Here is a 16,894-nt window from a genome sequence, read left to right on the forward strand (position 1 = left end):
CCGGGCCGGCGCGGCGTCGGCGCCCAGCGCAGCGACGAACGCTGCATAGTCTTCAGCAGCGGTGGGTCTGGCATCAGCTGCGTCTCGTTGCTAGCACTCACGCATCGGCGAGGGAGACGCCGGGCGGCACAATGGCCAGCACGCTCGCGAGCGCGCCGCCAACGTCGAGGCCCCAGACTTGGCCCACGGCGCCGGTCGCGCGCAGGTAGTACCGCACGAGAGCGCGCGCCCGCGTGTCGTCGCCGTCGAGGTAGTAGCGAGTCCAGGTTGGCACTGCGGGTCCGTTCAGTCGGAGTCGAGCCGACACCACACCACCAGGGCAAGCCGACTCACTTCCGGCAAAGCCGGCCACCATGACACGGATGGCCTCGTCCAAGTCTTCGGCTTGCCGGAGTCAGTCGTCGTCGTCGATCCGTCATTGACCGCGGCGATCACTCACACTTCCCCATGTCGAGGCGCCTCGCAGCTGTGCCTTTGTTGTTGTCCAGCGTCATGATCACGTTCAGTCGTCGTACGGACGCGGCAATCAACGCCGGGTGCCGCGCTATATCAATGTGCTCCGCTCAACTTGCGCTCGATATCTCTCCGCTTTTCTTCCACATCCCGCCCCACTTCCGCCATGATGTTGGCCTACGTTTTCTTCATATCTCTCAACCGAACTTTGCCTAGGCCCACACATCGGCCACTTGGCCTGCGGCGAGGTAACGTGAAATGCGAGAGTACTTGCGCGTCGCTCCTAGCCGCTGGTACACTACAGCAGCCGAGGCCAAGACTCATTTCACCTTTATCTGGCCGATTTGACCTTTTGAACTCGATATCAAGGGCGGCTAACCGGGTTGCAGAGGCACAGGCGGCTATGCCCACCGTAGCCGTCGGCTGCATGTGTGGGGCTGATTCAACGACGGCCTCAAGCCGACGACCTCTACTCATCTCTACGCGGTTGCCTAGCGCTGCCCAGAAGAATAAAGAGCAATGGCGAGCGAACGCAAGCCAACAACATCCCGAAAACCTCCAACATGACCATCACACAGAGCACCACCGCCCTCGCAGCCCCCACGACCGGCACGGCCGAGCTGCAGCTCCTCGCCGACCAGCACATCACCAAGGGCCTCGGCCGCCTCCGCAACCATGTGTTCGCCAAGGGCCGCGGCGTGCGCGTGACGACGACGGACGGGCGCGAACTGCTCGACTTTACCGCCGGCATCGGCGTCACCTCGCTCGGGCACGCGCACCCGGACGTCACCGCCGCCATTGTCGAGCAGGCGTCGTCCATCATCCACGTGCAGTGCGCCATCGCCCTTTCGGCGCCTTACGTCCAGCTCGTCGAGTCGCTCCTCGCCATGATGCCCTCGCCGACGCTCGACAGCTTCTTCTTCTGGAACTCGGGCTCCGAGGCCATCGAGGCGGCCATCAAGGTCGCGCGCTCTCACACCAAGCGCAACAACATTGTCGTCATGCAGGGCGGGTACCACGGCCGCACGGCCGGCGCCGCCGGCCTGACCCGCAGCAAGACAAACTTCTTCGCCGGCACCGGACCCCTCATGCCCTGCGTGTACACCACGCCCTTCCCCTACTGGCACGCGATGGGACTGGACAAGAACACGCCCGAGGACGTGCTCGTCGAGCAGGCCATCACGCAGCTCGACAACCTGCTCCTGCAGCAGACGGCGCCAGAGGACACGGCCGCCATCTTCCTCGAGCCAGTCATCGGCGAGGGCGGCTACGTCCAGGCGCCGACCAAGTATGTGCAGCACCTCCGCAAGGTGTGCGACAAGCACGGTATCATGCTTGTTGTCGACGAGATCCAGACCGGCTTCTGGCGCACGGGCAAGGCCTTTGCCATCGAGTACACGGGCGTCACGCCCGACATCATGGTCTTCGCAAAGGGCTTTGCCAACGGCATGCCCATCAGCGGTATCGTCAGCCGCAAGGACGTGCTCGACGGAATGCCCGCCGGATCATTGGTACGTGGTGCCGCCACGTGGTGCCGAATAAGGCTGACAGTTACAGGGAGGAACGTACTCTGGCAACGTTGTGGCCTGCGCCGCGGCGCTGGCGACGACGCGCTACATGCGCAGCCACGACATGGGCGCCGCGGTGCTCGCCCGCGCTGAGCAGGTGCGCAAGGGCCTGCAGGAGCTCAAGGCGTCCAAGGCCGGCTGGATCATCGAGGACATCCGTGTGACTGGCGTGAGTGGCCGAAGGCAGGCGCGCGCTGACCTCGCAGCTCATGATCGCGCTCGAGTTCAAGGACCCCCGCTCCCGCCTGACCAGCGGGCACCACCTGCGCGAGGGCTACACCCTCCCGGCATACATCAACCGCGCGGTGCAGGACGCGTGCCTCGACCGCGGACTGCTGACCCTCACAACGAGCATTTACCCCGTGCTCCGCATGATCCCTTCGCTGCTCATCACGGAGGAGGAGGTCGACGAGATGCTGGCAACCTTGCGCGAGGCTGTCACGTCGGTCGCGCAGAGCATTGAGCAGGCGGCGGGCAAGGCGTAGTGTCGTGGAGCATATGCATTTGTTAATCTGTACGGTGTGGGCGTGGAGGAGAGGAGGGGCGGTGTGGCGGTCGACCCAAGTCGGCGTCGTCGCGTAGGAGCTCGACATCAGCTGCACGAACGCCAGCCGTCAGAGTTCACGCGTCACTCCGTCCACGACCCACCCCGTCGACGACCGACGCGCAGCGACCTCGCACTCGCCCCCCGCCGACCCCACCCGCTCGAGGGCGAGCCTGCACCCCGGAGAACATCAAAAATGGAGACATAGCTCAGCTGGGAGAGCGAGCGACTGAAGTTCAGTCATCACATCGCTAGGTCGGGTGTTCGATCCACCCTGGCTCCATCTACATCTACTTCTTCGCTAGTATATCGGTTAGTATAACCGCCTCTCATTGGAGAGTCTCATCGCGGTAGAGCAGGGTTCGACTCCCTGGCGGAGAAGACGAGTGCGAGCTCCTTCACGGCCGCTTAGCTCAGCTGGTTAGAGCGTTGTACTAATAACTCGATGGTTATCAGTAATGCAAAGGTCGGCAGTTCGATCCTGTCAGTGGTCAGCAGCACTTGCTTTTTGGGCCGTGGGTGCAGAGGGGAGATGGAGGAGTGAGTGGGATGAAGAGGATGGAGAACGATGGCGGTGGTGGTGGTTTTGATCATCAGAGCCACTTCCACGGAAACTCCCGTCGGTTGCTGATACTTTCGCGTGTTCCCCGACTCACTCTCTCGGGGATCGCGGGTGGGTCGGGTTGATTGATGAGTGGGTTGGACCGTCGGAAACCCGGATAGGAAGAGACTTTCCGAGGCGGCGGGAGGCGGTCAGAGGCGCGGGTGGCTGTGGGCTGTGGGCTGTGGGCTGTGGCTCCGGCCCTCTGGCTCTGGCTCCGGCCTCAATCTCGTACATGTCGTCCTCTGTCGTCCCCCGCTGACTTCCAGGCCCAGAACGCCAACAAGCGCACGATGCACTGACGAGGCAGCGCCTGGACAACGGCCTGAGAACATTCGACGCACGCCGCCTGCCTGCCTGCTTGTCTGCTGATGGGGACCCGACTCTCACCACTGCCAAGCAAACGGCCCACAGCCAGGAAAATCTCCTCTGACCAGCCAGGCAGAGTTTAACCCTTGGCAGGCAGGCGACCCTTGCCCAGGCGGCAGGTTTTCACCGCGCTCGGCTTCCCCGCCTCCCCTCCCCCCTGCTACCAGCTGCACCCACCCACTCTTGCACAGTCGACGACGAGTGACAGACCGGCAGCGCACCTGCACGTCGCAGCGGCCGAACGCACTCCCCCTCCCACTCCCCCTGCTCCCCCTGAGGGCTCCTCGTCCTCCCCGAACGCCTCCCCCTTGGACTAAGGGCCAGGAGACTCCCTACATACCCACGCGACACGCGATATAGAGTCATGGAATGTGGGGACATGTCGTACCCTGCACGTGATATGCAAAGCTTGCGACGGCAGAGGAGGGACAAGAGGGCCAAGAGCGAGGAGAGCAGAGCCAGTTCAGGACGACGAGACGGACGACCAAAGTGGTCACTGCTGCGGGCTGCCGTGAACCGTGAACCCTTCTCTCGCCATTCTCCTCCATCTCACGCTCGACGTTGCTCATACTCCATTCCCTACCCCGACAACACGCCAGGCCGCCATGGCAGACTCGAGGGTGAGCCTCCCAAGGCGGCCGTACCCTGGGCCGCTCCAGCCCCCAACCGGCCAGCCCCCGCCGCCTCCAGTAACCTCTGCCGCCGCCGCCGCCGTCGCCGGCCCCAACCCACTATCATTCATCTTTGACCACCCCCCACCGCCCGCTCACCACCGCTCGGCCTCGTCGCTTTCGTCCGCCTCCCCCGCCGGCCCGTCCTCCGCCTCGGGGTCGCATGCGTCTAGCGGCGCCTCGGTCCTCTCTGCATCTACCGCCGCAACGACTATTTCCACGGCCTCGTACGCCGAGAGCATGTCGTCGTCGTCGGCCGTCGCTCCCGGAGTGGGAGTGGGCGCGCGCCGCCGACGGCGGTGGACACAGGAGGAAGACGACGCCCTCATCACCGCCGTCGGCAAGTATGGCTGTGCGCGCGGGCCCGGGTCGCAGTGGTCCAAGATATCAGAAGGCCTCCCGGGCCGCACAAACAAGGTGAGTCTGTCGATGGGGCCGTCTGTCGGCGCTAGAGCGAAAACCCGGGCCTTGGTCGTCGGTCCGATATCCCGGCGGCAACTCGCATTCCACACCACACCATCACGTCGCTGACATGTGTATAGGACTGCAGGAAGCGCTGGTTCCACTCGCTCGACCCTGCCGTGCGCAAGGGCAAGTGGTCGGCAGAGGAGGACGACTCTCTGCGCCGCCTCTACGCCGAGATGGGACCTCAGTGGAAGGAAATAGGTCAGTCTTGTGCCGTGTTGCCATCCATCGGGTGCTGCGCCCACCATACTCGCACATGGCTCGAGTAATCGAGCCAAGGGGGAAAGCGTGCGTCCCCGCCGCGCGGCCTTACCTTGCCTTGCCTTTCCCCATCCAGCCAACCCACCCGTCGAGTGGCGAATTTTCGCCTTGTCGGACGTGACCGGCGGTGTTGGTGGGTGGTGGGAAGCGGCAACGGCGGCGGTCGCCGTCATATTTTTAACGCAACGAGCTCAAACAGGACTGTTGCTGACTCAAAACAGCGCTCCGTATCCCAGGACGCAAGGACGACCAGGTTTCAAAGCGGTGGCGCGACGTGCTCGCGCCAGAGTTGACCGCCAAGAAGCCGTGGTCTGGCGAGGAGGACCAGCTCCTGCTCGAGCTTCTCGAGCAGCTCGGCCCGCGCTGGACAGCCATCGCCGACAAGCTGCCCGGGCGCAGCCCCATCGCGTGCCGCAATCGCAGCAGAAAGTACCGCTCCGTCAAGACGGACGGCGACAGTGCGCGTCTCGACGGCGAGGACATCAAGCTCGAGGATCCAGATACGTACCAGCCACACGGGCACCTTGCGTCTGCCTACTCGACATCCAACCACGACCCGATCGTCGGGCCGGCGAGCGCGTCGACGCACGCCGGATCGGTGCGCTCGACGACCGAGGGCCCCGGGTCGGTGCACGAGTTCGAGTTCGAGTTCGACTTCAGCGCCGGCGGCATCCAGGCCACTCCGCAGCCCGGGCCGACGCAGCACCCGCCGCCGCCGCCGCCGCCGTACGGCACGAGCGAGCACGAGGAGTGGCGCCTGCCTAACCTCGGGCTTGAGAGCAGCATGCCGGGGCTCGCGTTCGACTTTGGGGATGCCGCCCGCACGGGCCACACTCCGCTGCACCCGCCGGGGAGTACACCCAGCAACACGGACGACGCGATGGGCGAGACGTCGAGCCTGCTGCGTAGCTTTGCGCACGCTCAGCACCAGCACAACGTGCCTCCACTGCCGTCGCTGCATACCCCTGCGGCCGAGAGCCGCCTGCTCGAAGGCTGGCTCGCGAACGTCGGCGGCGGCGAGCGGGCCGCCGCTGCGGCTGCCGCCAACTCTCTTCTCGTGTCCCCCGACACGCCGGGAACGAGGGGACAGGGCATGTACGACAGCCCGCGGCCCATCCCGCCCCCACCAGCCAGCGATACTGGCAGCGTGGCGGGCGCGGCGCCAGTGTCCAACCTGTGGTCTCTCCTGCTCGCGCTCGACAGGGGCGACCACAGTGTCAACGTCAGCTCTGCATTCCTGCGCCAGCTGCTGCATGACGGCGGCACGGCAGCCAATGGGCCGTCGCCGTCTACGCTGCACAAGGGGTGAGGTGCGTGGGCGACGGTTGGGTTTGTGTTTGTGTGGGGGGGTGTTGCTCTCTCCCCTCCCCAGTTGCAGCCCCAGCATGCTGTTGGCCTGGCCAGGGTGGCCAGCCCTTTTTTCCACGGCTTCGCGCCGCCTCGATGATGTGCATTCACACGCCAGTAGTTGTAAAGTAGTGTACGGGGTATAGGGACTAGAATGTACCAACCATGGTTAGTTTAGCGTCATGTGCTGGGAGGATGTGCGAGGAATGCTCGGGACGGGGATCGACAGGCCTTGTCGGGTGAGTGACGACTGGTGGCGGTGGGCGTGCGACGAACGTTTGCGCCATTGGATTTGACCCGGCCCAGACCGGGGACTTGACGGTTGTCGCAGGCAGCGGAGCAGGGGCAGCAAAGGTCAGCTGATACCACATGTGACGATGTGCGTGCGCATGCGTGCGCTTGTTTGCAGGCCACGGCTTTTCCGTGGCGGCGGCTGGCCGTGGCCGTGTTTGGTCGTGTGACCAGCGCCAAGACGGACGTCCGAGCATCCATACCCGGAGCGACCGGCCGACTCGATACACGCGTGCGTCCGAGAGGACGGAGAGGACAAATTCTCGACACAATGCATCCAAAGCACCAATGTGGCGGCTACGGGGCGTACCCCCTCGCCGTGAGCGTCTCGCGCCCGCGCGCGGCCCAGGCCTTGAGCGTCTCGACCTCCTCCGCGTTCCCAGCCTCCCCCTCAGCCGCGGCGCCGACCGCGCCCGCCGAGGCGCGCAGGCCGGCGGCGACGCGCTCGAAGACCCGCGCGAGGCCGAGGTGCGCCGCTGCCGGCGTGTTTGTGTCGGCCGGATCGAGCCCGAGGGACGAGGTGACGAACGAGCTGATCTCCTCCATCTCGGCTACCCACTGCGTGTCAGCTTGAACGGGGCCACAACGTACGCGGTACGCCTTGGGTATCATGTCGGGCAGGCTCCCGCCCAGCCGCCACACCTGGTCGGGCTTGGTGTCGGCCAGCTGCTCGAGCAGCGCGGCGGCCGTGTCGGGCGAGTGCGCGTGCGCCGCGAGCACGAGCAGCGCCGCGAGGCCCGTCGCGCCCTTCTGCGTGCCCCCGTGGCACATTTTCAGCGCGGACGCCCCGCCTGCCCCGCCCTTGTGCAGCACGCGCACCGTCCAGCCCTGGGAGAGGAGCGCGGCGACGTGCGCGAGCTGCGGGCCCCACTCGGGCGCAGAGGAGAGGTACACGCGGGGATCGTAGCCCTCTTTCGGGGGCAGGCCAATCACGCTCCCGTCGACCAGCGGCGTCTCGGGGCCTAGGGCCGCCGCGATGTCCCCCATCGTGGCCGGGCTGACGGCGTTGAGCTCGACGTAGATTGGCCTTTTGGGGCGGCCCGACGCCGCCAGCAGCGCGGCGACCTCGCGCGCCAGGGGCAGGGCCGAGGCAGGCGGGAGGATGGACACGAGGATGTCGGCCTCGGCGACGACTTGGGCCAGGGGCAGGTCCTCCAGCCCCGCGGCGGCAGCGCGCTCGCGCGTCTCGGGAGAGCGGGCCCCGACGGCCGTGAGGAGGCGCAGGGCCGGCGCGCGGGCGTGCAGCGTTCGCGCGAGGCCGGCGCCCATGGCGCCGGGGTAGAGGATGCCGATCGTGGGGGGCGTGGTCGTCGGCGTGAGCGTGTTGGTCATGGCTGTGGTGAGGGTGACGTGGATGAGTGAAGAGTGCAGCATAGCTGTATGCCAGCAGCGCCGACTAGTCGTGCTCGCTGCCGCTGCCGCTGCCGCCGCCGCCGCCGCCGACGCCGTCGCTATTGTCGGCTCGGCGCCGTGGCGACTGATAACGACATCGCGGGCGTCGCGGGGATCTCCGGCGGACCTCTCCTAGCCTCGTCTGCGAGCCACCCAGCTGAGTCGGAGTCGGCGGCGGCGGGGGGCATGGCTGTCGAGGGAGGGGCAGGGGGCTGTGGGAGTGATGAGGGCGTCGAGGTCCGCTCGAGCGTTGCGAGCGTCGCGAGCGTTGCCCGACACCCCAGGCCCGACGCCACCTCGGCGCTCACCGAGCGCCGTACATTGCCTCCTGTCGCAGCGCACTCCCATCGCTCTCCACTCCTGCCTGCACTCTTCCGATCACCCGACGATGTCGGAGTGGTGGGTCCTCTGAGGCACCACGGGACAGGATACCTCCTCCGCAGCGGGCGGTCTGACCACCGCTGTCCACCTATCCACGGCTCGCCATTCCTCGACCGTCCTCCCCCCGATCCTGACCCATCCACCCATACTGACCCATCCTCCCATCCAACCCCTCACCCTCCCCCTCGCCAAGGAAATCCCGGGGTTAGGGCCTACCGGGAAGCTTCACTCGGCACCGAGCTGCCGCTGGCTAGATCCATCAGCCTCTGCTCGCCTTCGTGGCGCTGCTCACTTCCCGTTGTTGTTCGCGGAAACCGGAATCGCCAGGCGTGGTATCAGTCGGAAAGAAGCAGCGACAACCTGCCGGCTCTCAGCGTGCCCGCGGGATACCGGCTGGACGCATCACCGGCCCTTCTCCAGCCGCAGCCAGCGATATCCGTGCGCGCCGGGGCCACGCGGAGCCACGAGCCACATCAGCCTACCACTACGGCCGTACAGCCAGCTGAAACAGGGCAGACTAACTCCCCCCATGCCGTCTGAGCATTCCGCGACAGCACGCGCCACCACATCGGTTAGTCTGCACTGTTCTCTGCCCCACGCGTGTGTGTTGCCCCCCGCGCCTCCGCACAGCTGCCCGCTCCCCCCTCGGCATCTCTGATTCCAGCGGCCCGTGCGAGGTGGGGCCGGGGGGAGTGGGGCATGCGAGAATAGACTTGAGGCGAGACTACTTAACGCTCGCTGGCGCGGGGCTCAGCACCCCCACAGAGGAGGCCCTCACCAGCGACTCACACCATGGCCGAACGCAAATCGCTCGACGAGCTCGACGGCAAGGCGCTCGACGTGACCATTGAGAATGCCGCCACTCCGGCCGAGGTCTACATCGACCCCGTCAAGGAGCGCGCGCTGATCCGCAAGATCGACATCCGCCTCTTTCCCATGATCTGGGTGTGCTACCTCATGTCGTACATTGACCGGACCAACATTGGCAACGCCAAAGTGGGCGAGTGTTGACGATGGGGGAGGAGGACACGCGGCTGACCCACGCCAGGTGGCATGGCCAAAGACCTGCACATGAGCTCGAGCGACTACTCGCTCGTCCTGTCCATCTTCTTCATCGGCTACCTGCTCTTCGAGCCGCCGAGCAACATGCTCCTCTCACACGCCCGGCCGAGCATCTACATCCCGTCGATCATGGTCATCTGGGTGGGTGCGCCAGGGGCCGGTGGCTGACGGCAGGGCGCCATCTCTGTCGCGCCAAAGGGCATCAACACGACGGCCGGCATGGCCGTCTTCCGCCTCTTCCTCGGCCTCGTCGAGGCCGGCTTCTGGCCCGGGTGCATGCTCGTCATGTCGTGCTGGTACAAGGTGGGCGGGGTGGCCGCCTCGGCGCTGACGGGCAGCCCGACGAAATGTCCAAGCGCACGGCCTTCTTCTACTCTGCCTCCATGGTCGCTGGTGCCTTTGGCGGCCTGCTCGCCGGCGCCATCATCTCCGGCATGGACGGCATGGCCAACACGGCCGGCTGGCGCTGGCTCTTCATCATCGTGCGTGCTGGCCCAGGGCGCCGTTGACAGGCAGGAGGGCCTCATGACCGTCGCGGTCGCGCTCGCCGCGTTCACCGTGCTCCCCGACTTTCCCGCGACGACCAAGTGGATCAGCGAGGACGAGCGCGACCTCGCGCTCAACCGCCTGCTCGTGGGCGGCGCACAGCCCGGCGCGGGCGAGGACAACGCCGGCCACTGGGCGTCGTTCAAGGCCGCGTGCAAGGACCCCCGGACCTGGGTGAGCCTGCTGTCCGTACACGGCTGACATGCAGGTCTTCTCTCTCACCTACACGTTCGTCCAGGGCGCCGGAACCATCTCGTACTTTATCCCGACGCTCATGACGGTGCAGGGGTGGGTCAGGCCGGCGGGCTGCGCTGACGAGCCAGGTACAAGGGCTCTCAGGCGCAGTACATGACTGTTCCGATCTATGTCGTGTCGCTCGTCTTCTCGCTGTTCGGCGGCTGGCTAGCGGACCGGACGCGCCAGAAGGCCTATGTCATCCTCGGCGCGGCGACAATGTCGACGCTCAGCTTCATCATCTGCGGCTGGGCACCGGGCCACAAGGTCAAGTACGCGTTCCTGTGCTTTGGGTGCGCTGGGATCTGGACGACCGTGCCCATCTTCCTGTCGTGGAGTGTCATCATGTTCGACGGGCGAGAGAAGCGCGGCATCTCGTTTGCGTTCGTCAACGGGATCGGCAACCTCGCGAGCGTGTACGGCTCGTGGCTGTGGCCGTCGTGGAACGGGCCAAAGTACCCCATCGGCTTTGGCGTGACGACGGCGCTGTGCTTCTGCATCATTCTCATGGTGTCGTTTGCAAAGTGGAGGTACGGCGACACGGGCGTGCTCAAGACGTCGTAGATGTAGTGCAATGTATGCAGTGTCGAGCCGCGAGTGGCCTGGCTGGCTCCACAACTAGTTACGCAGGCCGCGCCGCTGCCGTAATGTGCGCCGTGTGGCGTCGTGGGCCGACGCTTGCGATCGCGGCGTACCTCACTCACTAGAGCGTCACCTCTGAGATCCCGGTCAGCGGACCGCGGCCAAGAAACTACTTTCCCTAGACGAATCGTGGGGCCGCGTTGACCAGATGCGAGGGGAAGGGTATATGAATGCAACACAAGTCATCCGCGCTCCTCGTTCCTCCCCCTCATCCCTCGCAACACCATGTCGCTCCAGCTCAAGATCTACGCCCTCTTCTACGCGCTGCAGATCAAGGCTGGGCTGCTCAACCTCTTCTTCTACACGGCCTACCACAACAACCTGACGCTGTTCGCCGCGCTCCTCATCGTCGACGGCCTGCTCATCGACTATGGCATGTCGTGCGCCGAGAGCTGGATCCTAGAGGCGCGGCAAGAGGTCGACGGGGACGCCGGGTCGGACGCGACGTCGCCTTCCCCGCTCGCACCGCCAGAGAAGGCGGCAGTGTGAACGCGTGCGTGGGCCGGGACGACTGGTCATGAGACCTTGCTGACCCCACCCCAGTGGCCGTTCCCATCGCCATCTGACGCCCTTCACCCCACGACCTCGCTGTTGTACCACCACCACCACTGCATCCACCCCGTCGTCGTCACGGACGCGTGCGCAAACGCGTGCCCCAGCGACCTTGGACCACTGCATTCCATTCACGTCCGTCGCCGAGTTGCTCGTGCCTCGGGACACCCACACCATTCACATTTCACGCACACTATTATTTTGTTCCAGTATGAATAGCCACATCGGGCGAACTCGTCTTGACGACCGGCCACGCGGCCGTCAGTCACGAGGCAGGCTAGGCAGGACGCCGTGCCGCCGTGCCTGTAGCGCGGATGCGCCGTCCTGCACGACGCACCGTGCCGCCGGCGCTGCAGCCATGTGCTCGGGCATGTCTAGGCTGCGCGCGCTACGCGGCCAGTCGCCAAGATCCCCATCACATGCCGCCGGCCGTCAACCGCGCATGAGGTGTGCACGGCCCCCTCGCACCCGCCACGCTCTCTCCACAGGACGCAGCGTCGCGGCCCGTACAACAGTCCACATTCCTCCCGTTTGGTGCAGAGGTCTCAGCATAACTGCCTTTCAGCTCGCCTGTCTCGCAGTCGACCCGGGTTCGAATCCCGGAGCGGGAAGCGCGACGTCTCGTGTTTTTAATTAAGGCTGATGGCGTCGACGAGCAGAGGACAGGGGGCTCGAGATGCGCTCGAGATGCTGATGGATTCCGAGGGATCGGCGCTCGCCTCCCATATCGGTTCCCGCGGCGAGTGGCCGCCCTCCACTCATCGGCCGACGCGACGCGGCGACACGACCCCGCGCGTAACGGGCGACGCCATCCGGCGCCGCCGCACCGCACTCCGCAGCGACGCCGTAACCGAGTCCTGCGGCTTGTCCGAAAGTGTCGGAGTTTGAGGGCGCTCGGCACAGGCGACAGGCGCGACAGGGCGCCCGCAGCGGACCATTCGCCGGCTCCTTACTGGCCGCCACGCGGCGTGGGCTATATTGGGAGCTTGGGGCTAGAAAAGTCTATCTGATAAACTCGGCAGCGCGTCATTCTCGCATGCGCCGGGTACTTTCGCTACTGCGTGCTGCGTCTTCGGGGCCGATTGCGGGGTGGGGTGGGTGGGGAACAGGAAATTTGCGAGGTGGCCGGCGGGGTCGGAGGTGGTGGTGAGGCATTAAATGCTGAGGGTGGGGTGTGGCGTGGCGAGGCTCCCAGAGCACACACACCACAATGTACGCCGCTAAAGCGCTCGCCGAGCGCGCCCCGCCGACCGACGAGAAGCGGCCCGACGATGCCGACATCAACGCCTACGCCAACGCCGACGCCGACGCCGACGAGAAGGGCGACACGGACGAGAAGGAGCGCGCCGACGGCCCTGCCCTCGAGCCCATGCCGACCCGCACGAGGATCACGGCCGTGTGCCTCATCATCCTCTTCTTCACGGGCGTGCAGTTTGCCGAGAGCGTCATCCTGCCGCTCAAGACGCTGCTCAAGAAGGAGCTACACATCAACAGTGGGTTGCTGTTGGGGCTAGCTGACAAAAGACGCGCAGTACGGCGTCGTCGCGAGCGCCAACAGCGTCGTAAACACCATCCTCCCGATCGTGGGCGGCGGGCTCATGGACCGCTGGGGCGGCATGCGCGTCGCCATCGTATCCTCCTTCATCGTCCTCCTCGGCTCGGTGCTGGCCGCCGTCTCGTCCATACACAACAACTACGGCCTGCTCGTCGGCGGCGAGATCCTCCTCGGCTTTGGGTCTACCGTGTCCCAGGTGTGCCAGTACAAGCTGTACCCGAACTACGTGGAGGGGCGGCACATGGCGCTCGTGTTCGGCCTCACGCTGGCTTGGAACAGGCTCATGTCGGTGATTGCAAAGGTGGCGGCTGTGCCGATGACAAAGCTCGACCACAACTGGGGCTGGGCGCTGTGGTGGGTACCGGAGCGCTTAGACGCAGCTCACGCCCAGGATCTCGGCCATGCTCTGCGCCTTCTCATTTGCGAGCGTGCTCGCATACGCAGCCTACGAGCGCTCCCTGCCCCCTCACCACCGGCCCCCAGTCCCGACGAGGGAGGAGCGCAAGCGCAGCTGGGTGCAGCTCACGGGCGTGCCCCTCGTCCTCCGACTGTGCGTGCATGCCACTAGCAGCGCTGACGCCCAGGCCCAAGTTCTACTGGATCCTCAACGCGACTCAAATGTTCCAGCACGGCGTGTGGGCAGTGTACAACGCCAACGTGGCCGACATGCAGGTCAAGACGCGCGGCACGAGCACCCAGGCGGCGGGGTACAACTCGTCGCTGCAGTCGGTTATCCCCGTCGTGCTCACCCCCGTTGCGGGCTTCTTCTTCGACCGCTACGGGCACCGCATGACCTTTGGTACGTGGCAGCCGTGGCGTGGCTGACGCTAGTTTCCATCACGGCGGCCCTCTACATCGTCGTGTTCGTCCTCATCGGCCTGACAAAGGTCAACGCGCTCGCGCCCATCATCATCTCGTCGTTCGCCTACGTCACCAACCTGCTCCCGTACTTTGCCTCGCTCCCCATCCTGATTGATGGTGACGAACTGCTCGGCACCGCGTTCGGCGTGTTCCAGTCGTTTGCGAACAGCGGCAGCCTGATCATGAACGTGGCGGCCGGCTCGATCGTAAGTAGCTAGTTGCCTGAGAGGCACCCATGAGGCGTGCTGACCCCCGCAGCAAGACAACACCCCGCACCAGAAGTACAACCGCGTCATCTACCTCCTCGTCGCGCTCAAGGCCGTCGACGTCGCCCTCGGCCCGGTCTACATCTGGCTCGACCGCCGCTGGCTGCGCGGCAGTCTCCAGCTGCCCGAGAAGACGCGCGTCGCCATCCTCGCAGAGGTGCACAAGGCGGGCGGCACGCTCGAGGGGCTCAAGAAGAGCAAGTGGACCACGGCGATCTGCGGCGGCATCCTCATCGCCATGACCGTGACCGGCATTGTGGTGCGTCGCGACTCGCCCTTCCCCACTGATCTTTGCACAGATCTACGTCATCTACTCGCTCGGCGCGAGCGACTGATAGCTGCATGCATACTAGTACCCGCGCTCAAAGTGCACGCGGTTGATCACGTCCCTCCCCTCGGCCACGCGCGCGCAGTTGCGTAGGAAGACGTCGGCCGCAATGTCCATCTCGCCCTCGGTGTCGCCCGAGAGGTGCGGCGTGACGATGACGCGCGGGTGCGAGTACAGCGGGTGGCCGTCCGGCAGCGGCTCGGGGTCGGTCACGTCGACCGCGGCGCCGAACAGGCCGTCGGGGCGGTCGAGCGCGGCCAGGAGGTGTTCTGGGGTCAGCGGTGTCGGGTTGCACACTCACCAGACTTGACGAGCGTTCCGCGCCCGACGTTGAGGAAGACGGCGTTCGGGGGGAGGTAGCCTGCTGTTAGCTTTTGCACGCTGGAGCATTGGCTCACTGAGTTTCTCGGCGTCGAGCCACCCCGCCGTCTGCGGCGTGTTGGGCAGGCTCGCGACGAGCACGTCGCACCGGCTCAGGAACTCGCGCGTCTGCGCCGCGTCCTTGGTCGAGTAGTACGCCTCGGGCAGCGACCCGTCTTCGTCGCCCGTGCCGGGGATCACGTACTGGTGGTCAGTGGCTGGGAGCAGGACACTCGACTCACTCCCTCCTGCGGCGTCGCCTTGCCCGACGTGTTGGCCGCGATGATCCGCATGCCCATCGCCTTGAGGAGGCGCGCCGATTCGCGGCCCAGCTGCCCGTAGCCCAGCAGGCCGGCCGTCCGGCCGTGCGTCACGCGCGCGTAGTACTGGCCCCCGCCGGCGTCGATCTCGGGACGCAGAGCCCAGCGCTTCTCCGTCTGCCAGTGTCAGCTCGGCCTCGCCCACGACCCACCCTCGCAATCATGATCTGCCGCGGGACCTGGTGGTACACGTTCACGAGCATGCCGACGACCCAGTTGGGAATGGTGAGCACATGCGTCCCGGAGGCGTTGGCCAGCGTCACCTGGCGCTCTTTGCCCTCTACGCGCCCGCCGTCCTTGAGCAGCTTCTGGAACGGCGCGCTCGCCATCGCCTTGTCCGCGCCCGACGAGCACAGCTGGACGTGCTTGAGCCGCGGGGTCTGCGCAAAGTCGGTCACGACGGCCGGTGGCCCAGTCCAAGTGTTGAACATGACGTCGATGGTGGGCAGGATCTCGGCGGGGATGGGCTCGCCCTCGGCATAGTAGTGGAACGTGCCGAACGCGTCGCGCAGCCGCTCCTCGCACTGCGCCGACACGCCGACGGTGCACAGGACCGTTAGCGGCTTGGTGAGCGCCTTGTCCGGCGGTGGGGGGAGCAGGCCTGGCGGGGCTGGCGCGAGCGAGCGCGGCGGCGGCCGGATCATGTTGGGGTCGACTGCGGGAGGCATGGCGGCGGCGTGAAGGTGAGTGAGGTGTGAGTGAGTCAGAGAGAGGTTGCAAGAGAGAGATGGGTGGTCGCGGGGTGCTGGGGTGGGGGGCATCGCTTGGCTCGATACGATACCCCGCTCGGCCCGGCGGCGCGGGTGAGGTGCCGCCGGTCAACGCCGTGTCCGGCGGAAGCGCGCGCTTACTAGGCATAGTAGATTACAACTACAAAGACTATGGGGGGTTCGTAGAGTTGACAACAGAATCGGGATGCCTGAGCAAGGCATGGGCATGGACATAGTCGTGAGGGGCGTGAGGTGAATACAGGCAACGCAACGTTGCACTTTGCGCTCGTTCTATCGCCGCGGCGAGCCTACGACGCCGCCGCCTTGACCTGATACAGTGCGGCCCACGCCCGTTCAGCGCGCTTGCACCCTCCGCACCAGTGCTTGTCGCAGAACCCGGCGTTGGAGCACGCCGAGTCGCGGCGCTCAATGCCCGGCGGGGGCGGGGTGCACTCGGTGCTCGGGTGGGCCGGGGCGACCGGTGCGCGGGGGCACGGGATGAGCTCGAACGCCGCGTCGCCAGCCGGCGGGCCGTCGGCGTACGGGGGCGGCGCGTCGGGCGCGTAGGACACATACTGTGACGCGAGGATGAACCCGCGGCAGCCGGGGCGGCGCGCGGCCCCGGGCTTGGGGCTCTTGGCTGGCGCGACGGGCTCCCTCACGCCCCCAAGGTTGTGCTGCTGGCTGTCCCGGAGCGGGCTGGGGCTGCGCGAGCGCTGCTGGGGCGCGCGGCGCGGCGTGCGCGCCATCGGCAGGGTGGCGACCGTCACGGGCATGCTGCACATCGGCGTCAGCACCGGCGTGAGCGGGCGCGAGCGGAGCGGGCTGTGCGGCGCTATTGGGCTGGCGGTGATGATCATGGCGAGTGGGTGGGGATGCTATCGACTCACGGTGCTGTGGTTATATGGTTTGCCGGAGTGGCGAGGAGGACGGCAAGTGTGATGATGACGCTGGGTGTACGTCAGTGAGCCTGGACAACGCTGCCGCTGGGCGACTTTGACTGACCGACTCGAGGCGATGCTGGTGCTGCCGTCGTGCGTACAGGCAGTAGATGACAAGGTACAAGCGAGGTGCGGCGTTGACTAGATGATCGTGTGCGTTGGTGTGCGATCGAG

The 16,894-nt window shown here is 66.0% G+C and overlaps 9 protein-coding genes and 4 non-coding genes across 13 annotated transcripts; 9 read left to right on the top strand and 4 right to left on the bottom strand.

Annotated features, from left to right (window-relative positions):
- Positions 1 to 97: 97 nt before the first annotated feature.
- On the bottom strand, positions 98 to 449 carry Q8F55_003148 (uncharacterized protein; the record flags this gene model as incomplete). The annotated part of the gene is made up of 3 exons (XM_069351703.1): positions 98 to 273; positions 334 to 384; positions 440 to 449. The coding sequence occupies 3 exons, from the start codon at positions 447 to 449 to the stop codon at positions 98 to 100; spliced, it is 237 nt and encodes a 78-aa protein (XP_069212089.1).
- Positions 450 to 1,016: 567 nt separating this feature from the next.
- Positions 1,017 to 2,506, top strand: Q8F55_003149 (uncharacterized protein; the record flags this gene model as incomplete). Its single annotated transcript, XM_069351704.1, has 3 exons — positions 1,017 to 1,964; positions 2,011 to 2,190; positions 2,228 to 2,506. 3 exons carry the CDS (start codon positions 1,017 to 1,019, stop codon positions 2,504 to 2,506), a joined length of 1,407 nt encoding a protein of 468 aa, XP_069212090.1.
- A 257-nt stretch (positions 2,507 to 2,763) lies between these two features.
- Positions 2,764 to 2,848, top strand: Q8F55_003150. The gene has a single exon. It is a non-coding gene; the product is annotated as a tRNA-Phe (tRNA).
- A 12-nt stretch (positions 2,849 to 2,860) lies between these two features.
- Q8F55_003151 lies at positions 2,861 to 2,946 on the top strand. Its single transcript has one exon. It is a non-coding gene; the product is annotated as a tRNA-Glu (tRNA).
- A 21-nt stretch (positions 2,947 to 2,967) lies between these two features.
- Q8F55_003152 lies at positions 2,968 to 3,059 on the top strand. The gene has a single exon. It is a non-coding gene; the product is annotated as a tRNA-Ile (tRNA).
- Positions 3,060 to 4,140: 1,081 nt separating this feature from the next.
- On the top strand, positions 4,141 to 6,241 carry BAS1 (myb-like DNA-binding protein bas1; the record flags this gene model as incomplete). Its single annotated transcript, XM_069351705.1, has 3 exons — positions 4,141 to 4,623; positions 4,749 to 4,872; positions 5,154 to 6,241. 3 exons carry the CDS (start codon positions 4,141 to 4,143, stop codon positions 6,239 to 6,241), a joined length of 1,695 nt encoding a protein of 564 aa, XP_069212091.1.
- Positions 6,242 to 6,867: 626 nt separating this feature from the next.
- Positions 6,868 to 7,902, bottom strand: Q8F55_003154 (uncharacterized protein; the record flags this gene model as incomplete). The annotated part of the gene is made up of 1 exon (XM_069351706.1): positions 6,868 to 7,902. One exon carries the CDS (start codon positions 7,900 to 7,902, stop codon positions 6,868 to 6,870), a length of 1,035 nt encoding a protein of 344 aa, XP_069212092.1.
- A 1,233-nt stretch (positions 7,903 to 9,135) lies between these two features.
- Q8F55_003155 (uncharacterized protein) lies at positions 9,136 to 10,749 on the top strand (the record flags this gene model as incomplete). Its single annotated transcript, XM_069351707.1, has 7 exons — positions 9,136 to 9,349; positions 9,392 to 9,546; positions 9,580 to 9,708; positions 9,744 to 9,887; positions 9,922 to 10,125; positions 10,160 to 10,239; positions 10,275 to 10,749. 7 exons carry the CDS (start codon positions 9,136 to 9,138, stop codon positions 10,747 to 10,749), a joined length of 1,401 nt encoding a protein of 466 aa, XP_069212093.1.
- A 303-nt stretch (positions 10,750 to 11,052) lies between these two features.
- Q8F55_003156 (uncharacterized protein) lies at positions 11,053 to 11,316 on the top strand (the record flags this gene model as incomplete). Its single annotated transcript, XM_069351708.1, has 1 exon — positions 11,053 to 11,316. One exon carries the CDS (start codon positions 11,053 to 11,055, stop codon positions 11,314 to 11,316), a length of 264 nt encoding a protein of 87 aa, XP_069212094.1.
- A 588-nt stretch (positions 11,317 to 11,904) lies between these two features.
- Positions 11,905 to 11,990, top strand: Q8F55_003157. The gene has a single exon. It is a non-coding gene; the product is annotated as a tRNA-Glu (tRNA).
- Positions 11,991 to 12,977: 987 nt separating this feature from the next.
- On the top strand, positions 12,978 to 14,396 carry Q8F55_003158 (uncharacterized protein; the record flags this gene model as incomplete). Its single annotated transcript, XM_069351709.1, has 6 exons — positions 12,978 to 13,288; positions 13,326 to 13,484; positions 13,519 to 13,733; positions 13,766 to 14,001; positions 14,054 to 14,320; positions 14,361 to 14,396. The coding sequence occupies 6 exons, from the start codon at positions 12,978 to 12,980 to the stop codon at positions 14,394 to 14,396; spliced, it is 1,224 nt and encodes a 407-aa protein (XP_069212095.1).
- Positions 14,397 to 14,410: 14 nt separating this feature from the next.
- Q8F55_003159 (uncharacterized protein) lies at positions 14,411 to 15,737 on the bottom strand (the record flags this gene model as incomplete). The annotated part of the gene is made up of 5 exons (XM_069351710.1): positions 14,411 to 14,658; positions 14,691 to 14,750; positions 14,788 to 14,953; positions 14,992 to 15,186; positions 15,222 to 15,737. The coding sequence occupies 5 exons, from the start codon at positions 15,735 to 15,737 to the stop codon at positions 14,411 to 14,413; spliced, it is 1,185 nt and encodes a 394-aa protein (XP_069212096.1).
- A 350-nt stretch (positions 15,738 to 16,087) lies between these two features.
- On the bottom strand, positions 16,088 to 16,639 carry Q8F55_003160 (uncharacterized protein; the record flags this gene model as incomplete). Its single annotated transcript, XM_069351711.1, has 1 exon — positions 16,088 to 16,639. One exon carries the CDS (start codon positions 16,637 to 16,639, stop codon positions 16,088 to 16,090), a length of 552 nt encoding a protein of 183 aa, XP_069212097.1.
- Between the last annotated feature and the right edge of the window lie 255 nt (positions 16,640 to 16,894).

The sequence above is a fragment of the Vanrija albida genome (genome assembly GCF_041260175.1).
Source record: "Vanrija albida strain AlHP1 chromosome Unknown contig_2, whole genome shotgun sequence".
Classification (NCBI taxonomy): Eukaryota; Fungi; Basidiomycota; class Tremellomycetes; order Trichosporonales; family Trichosporonaceae; genus Vanrija; species Vanrija albida.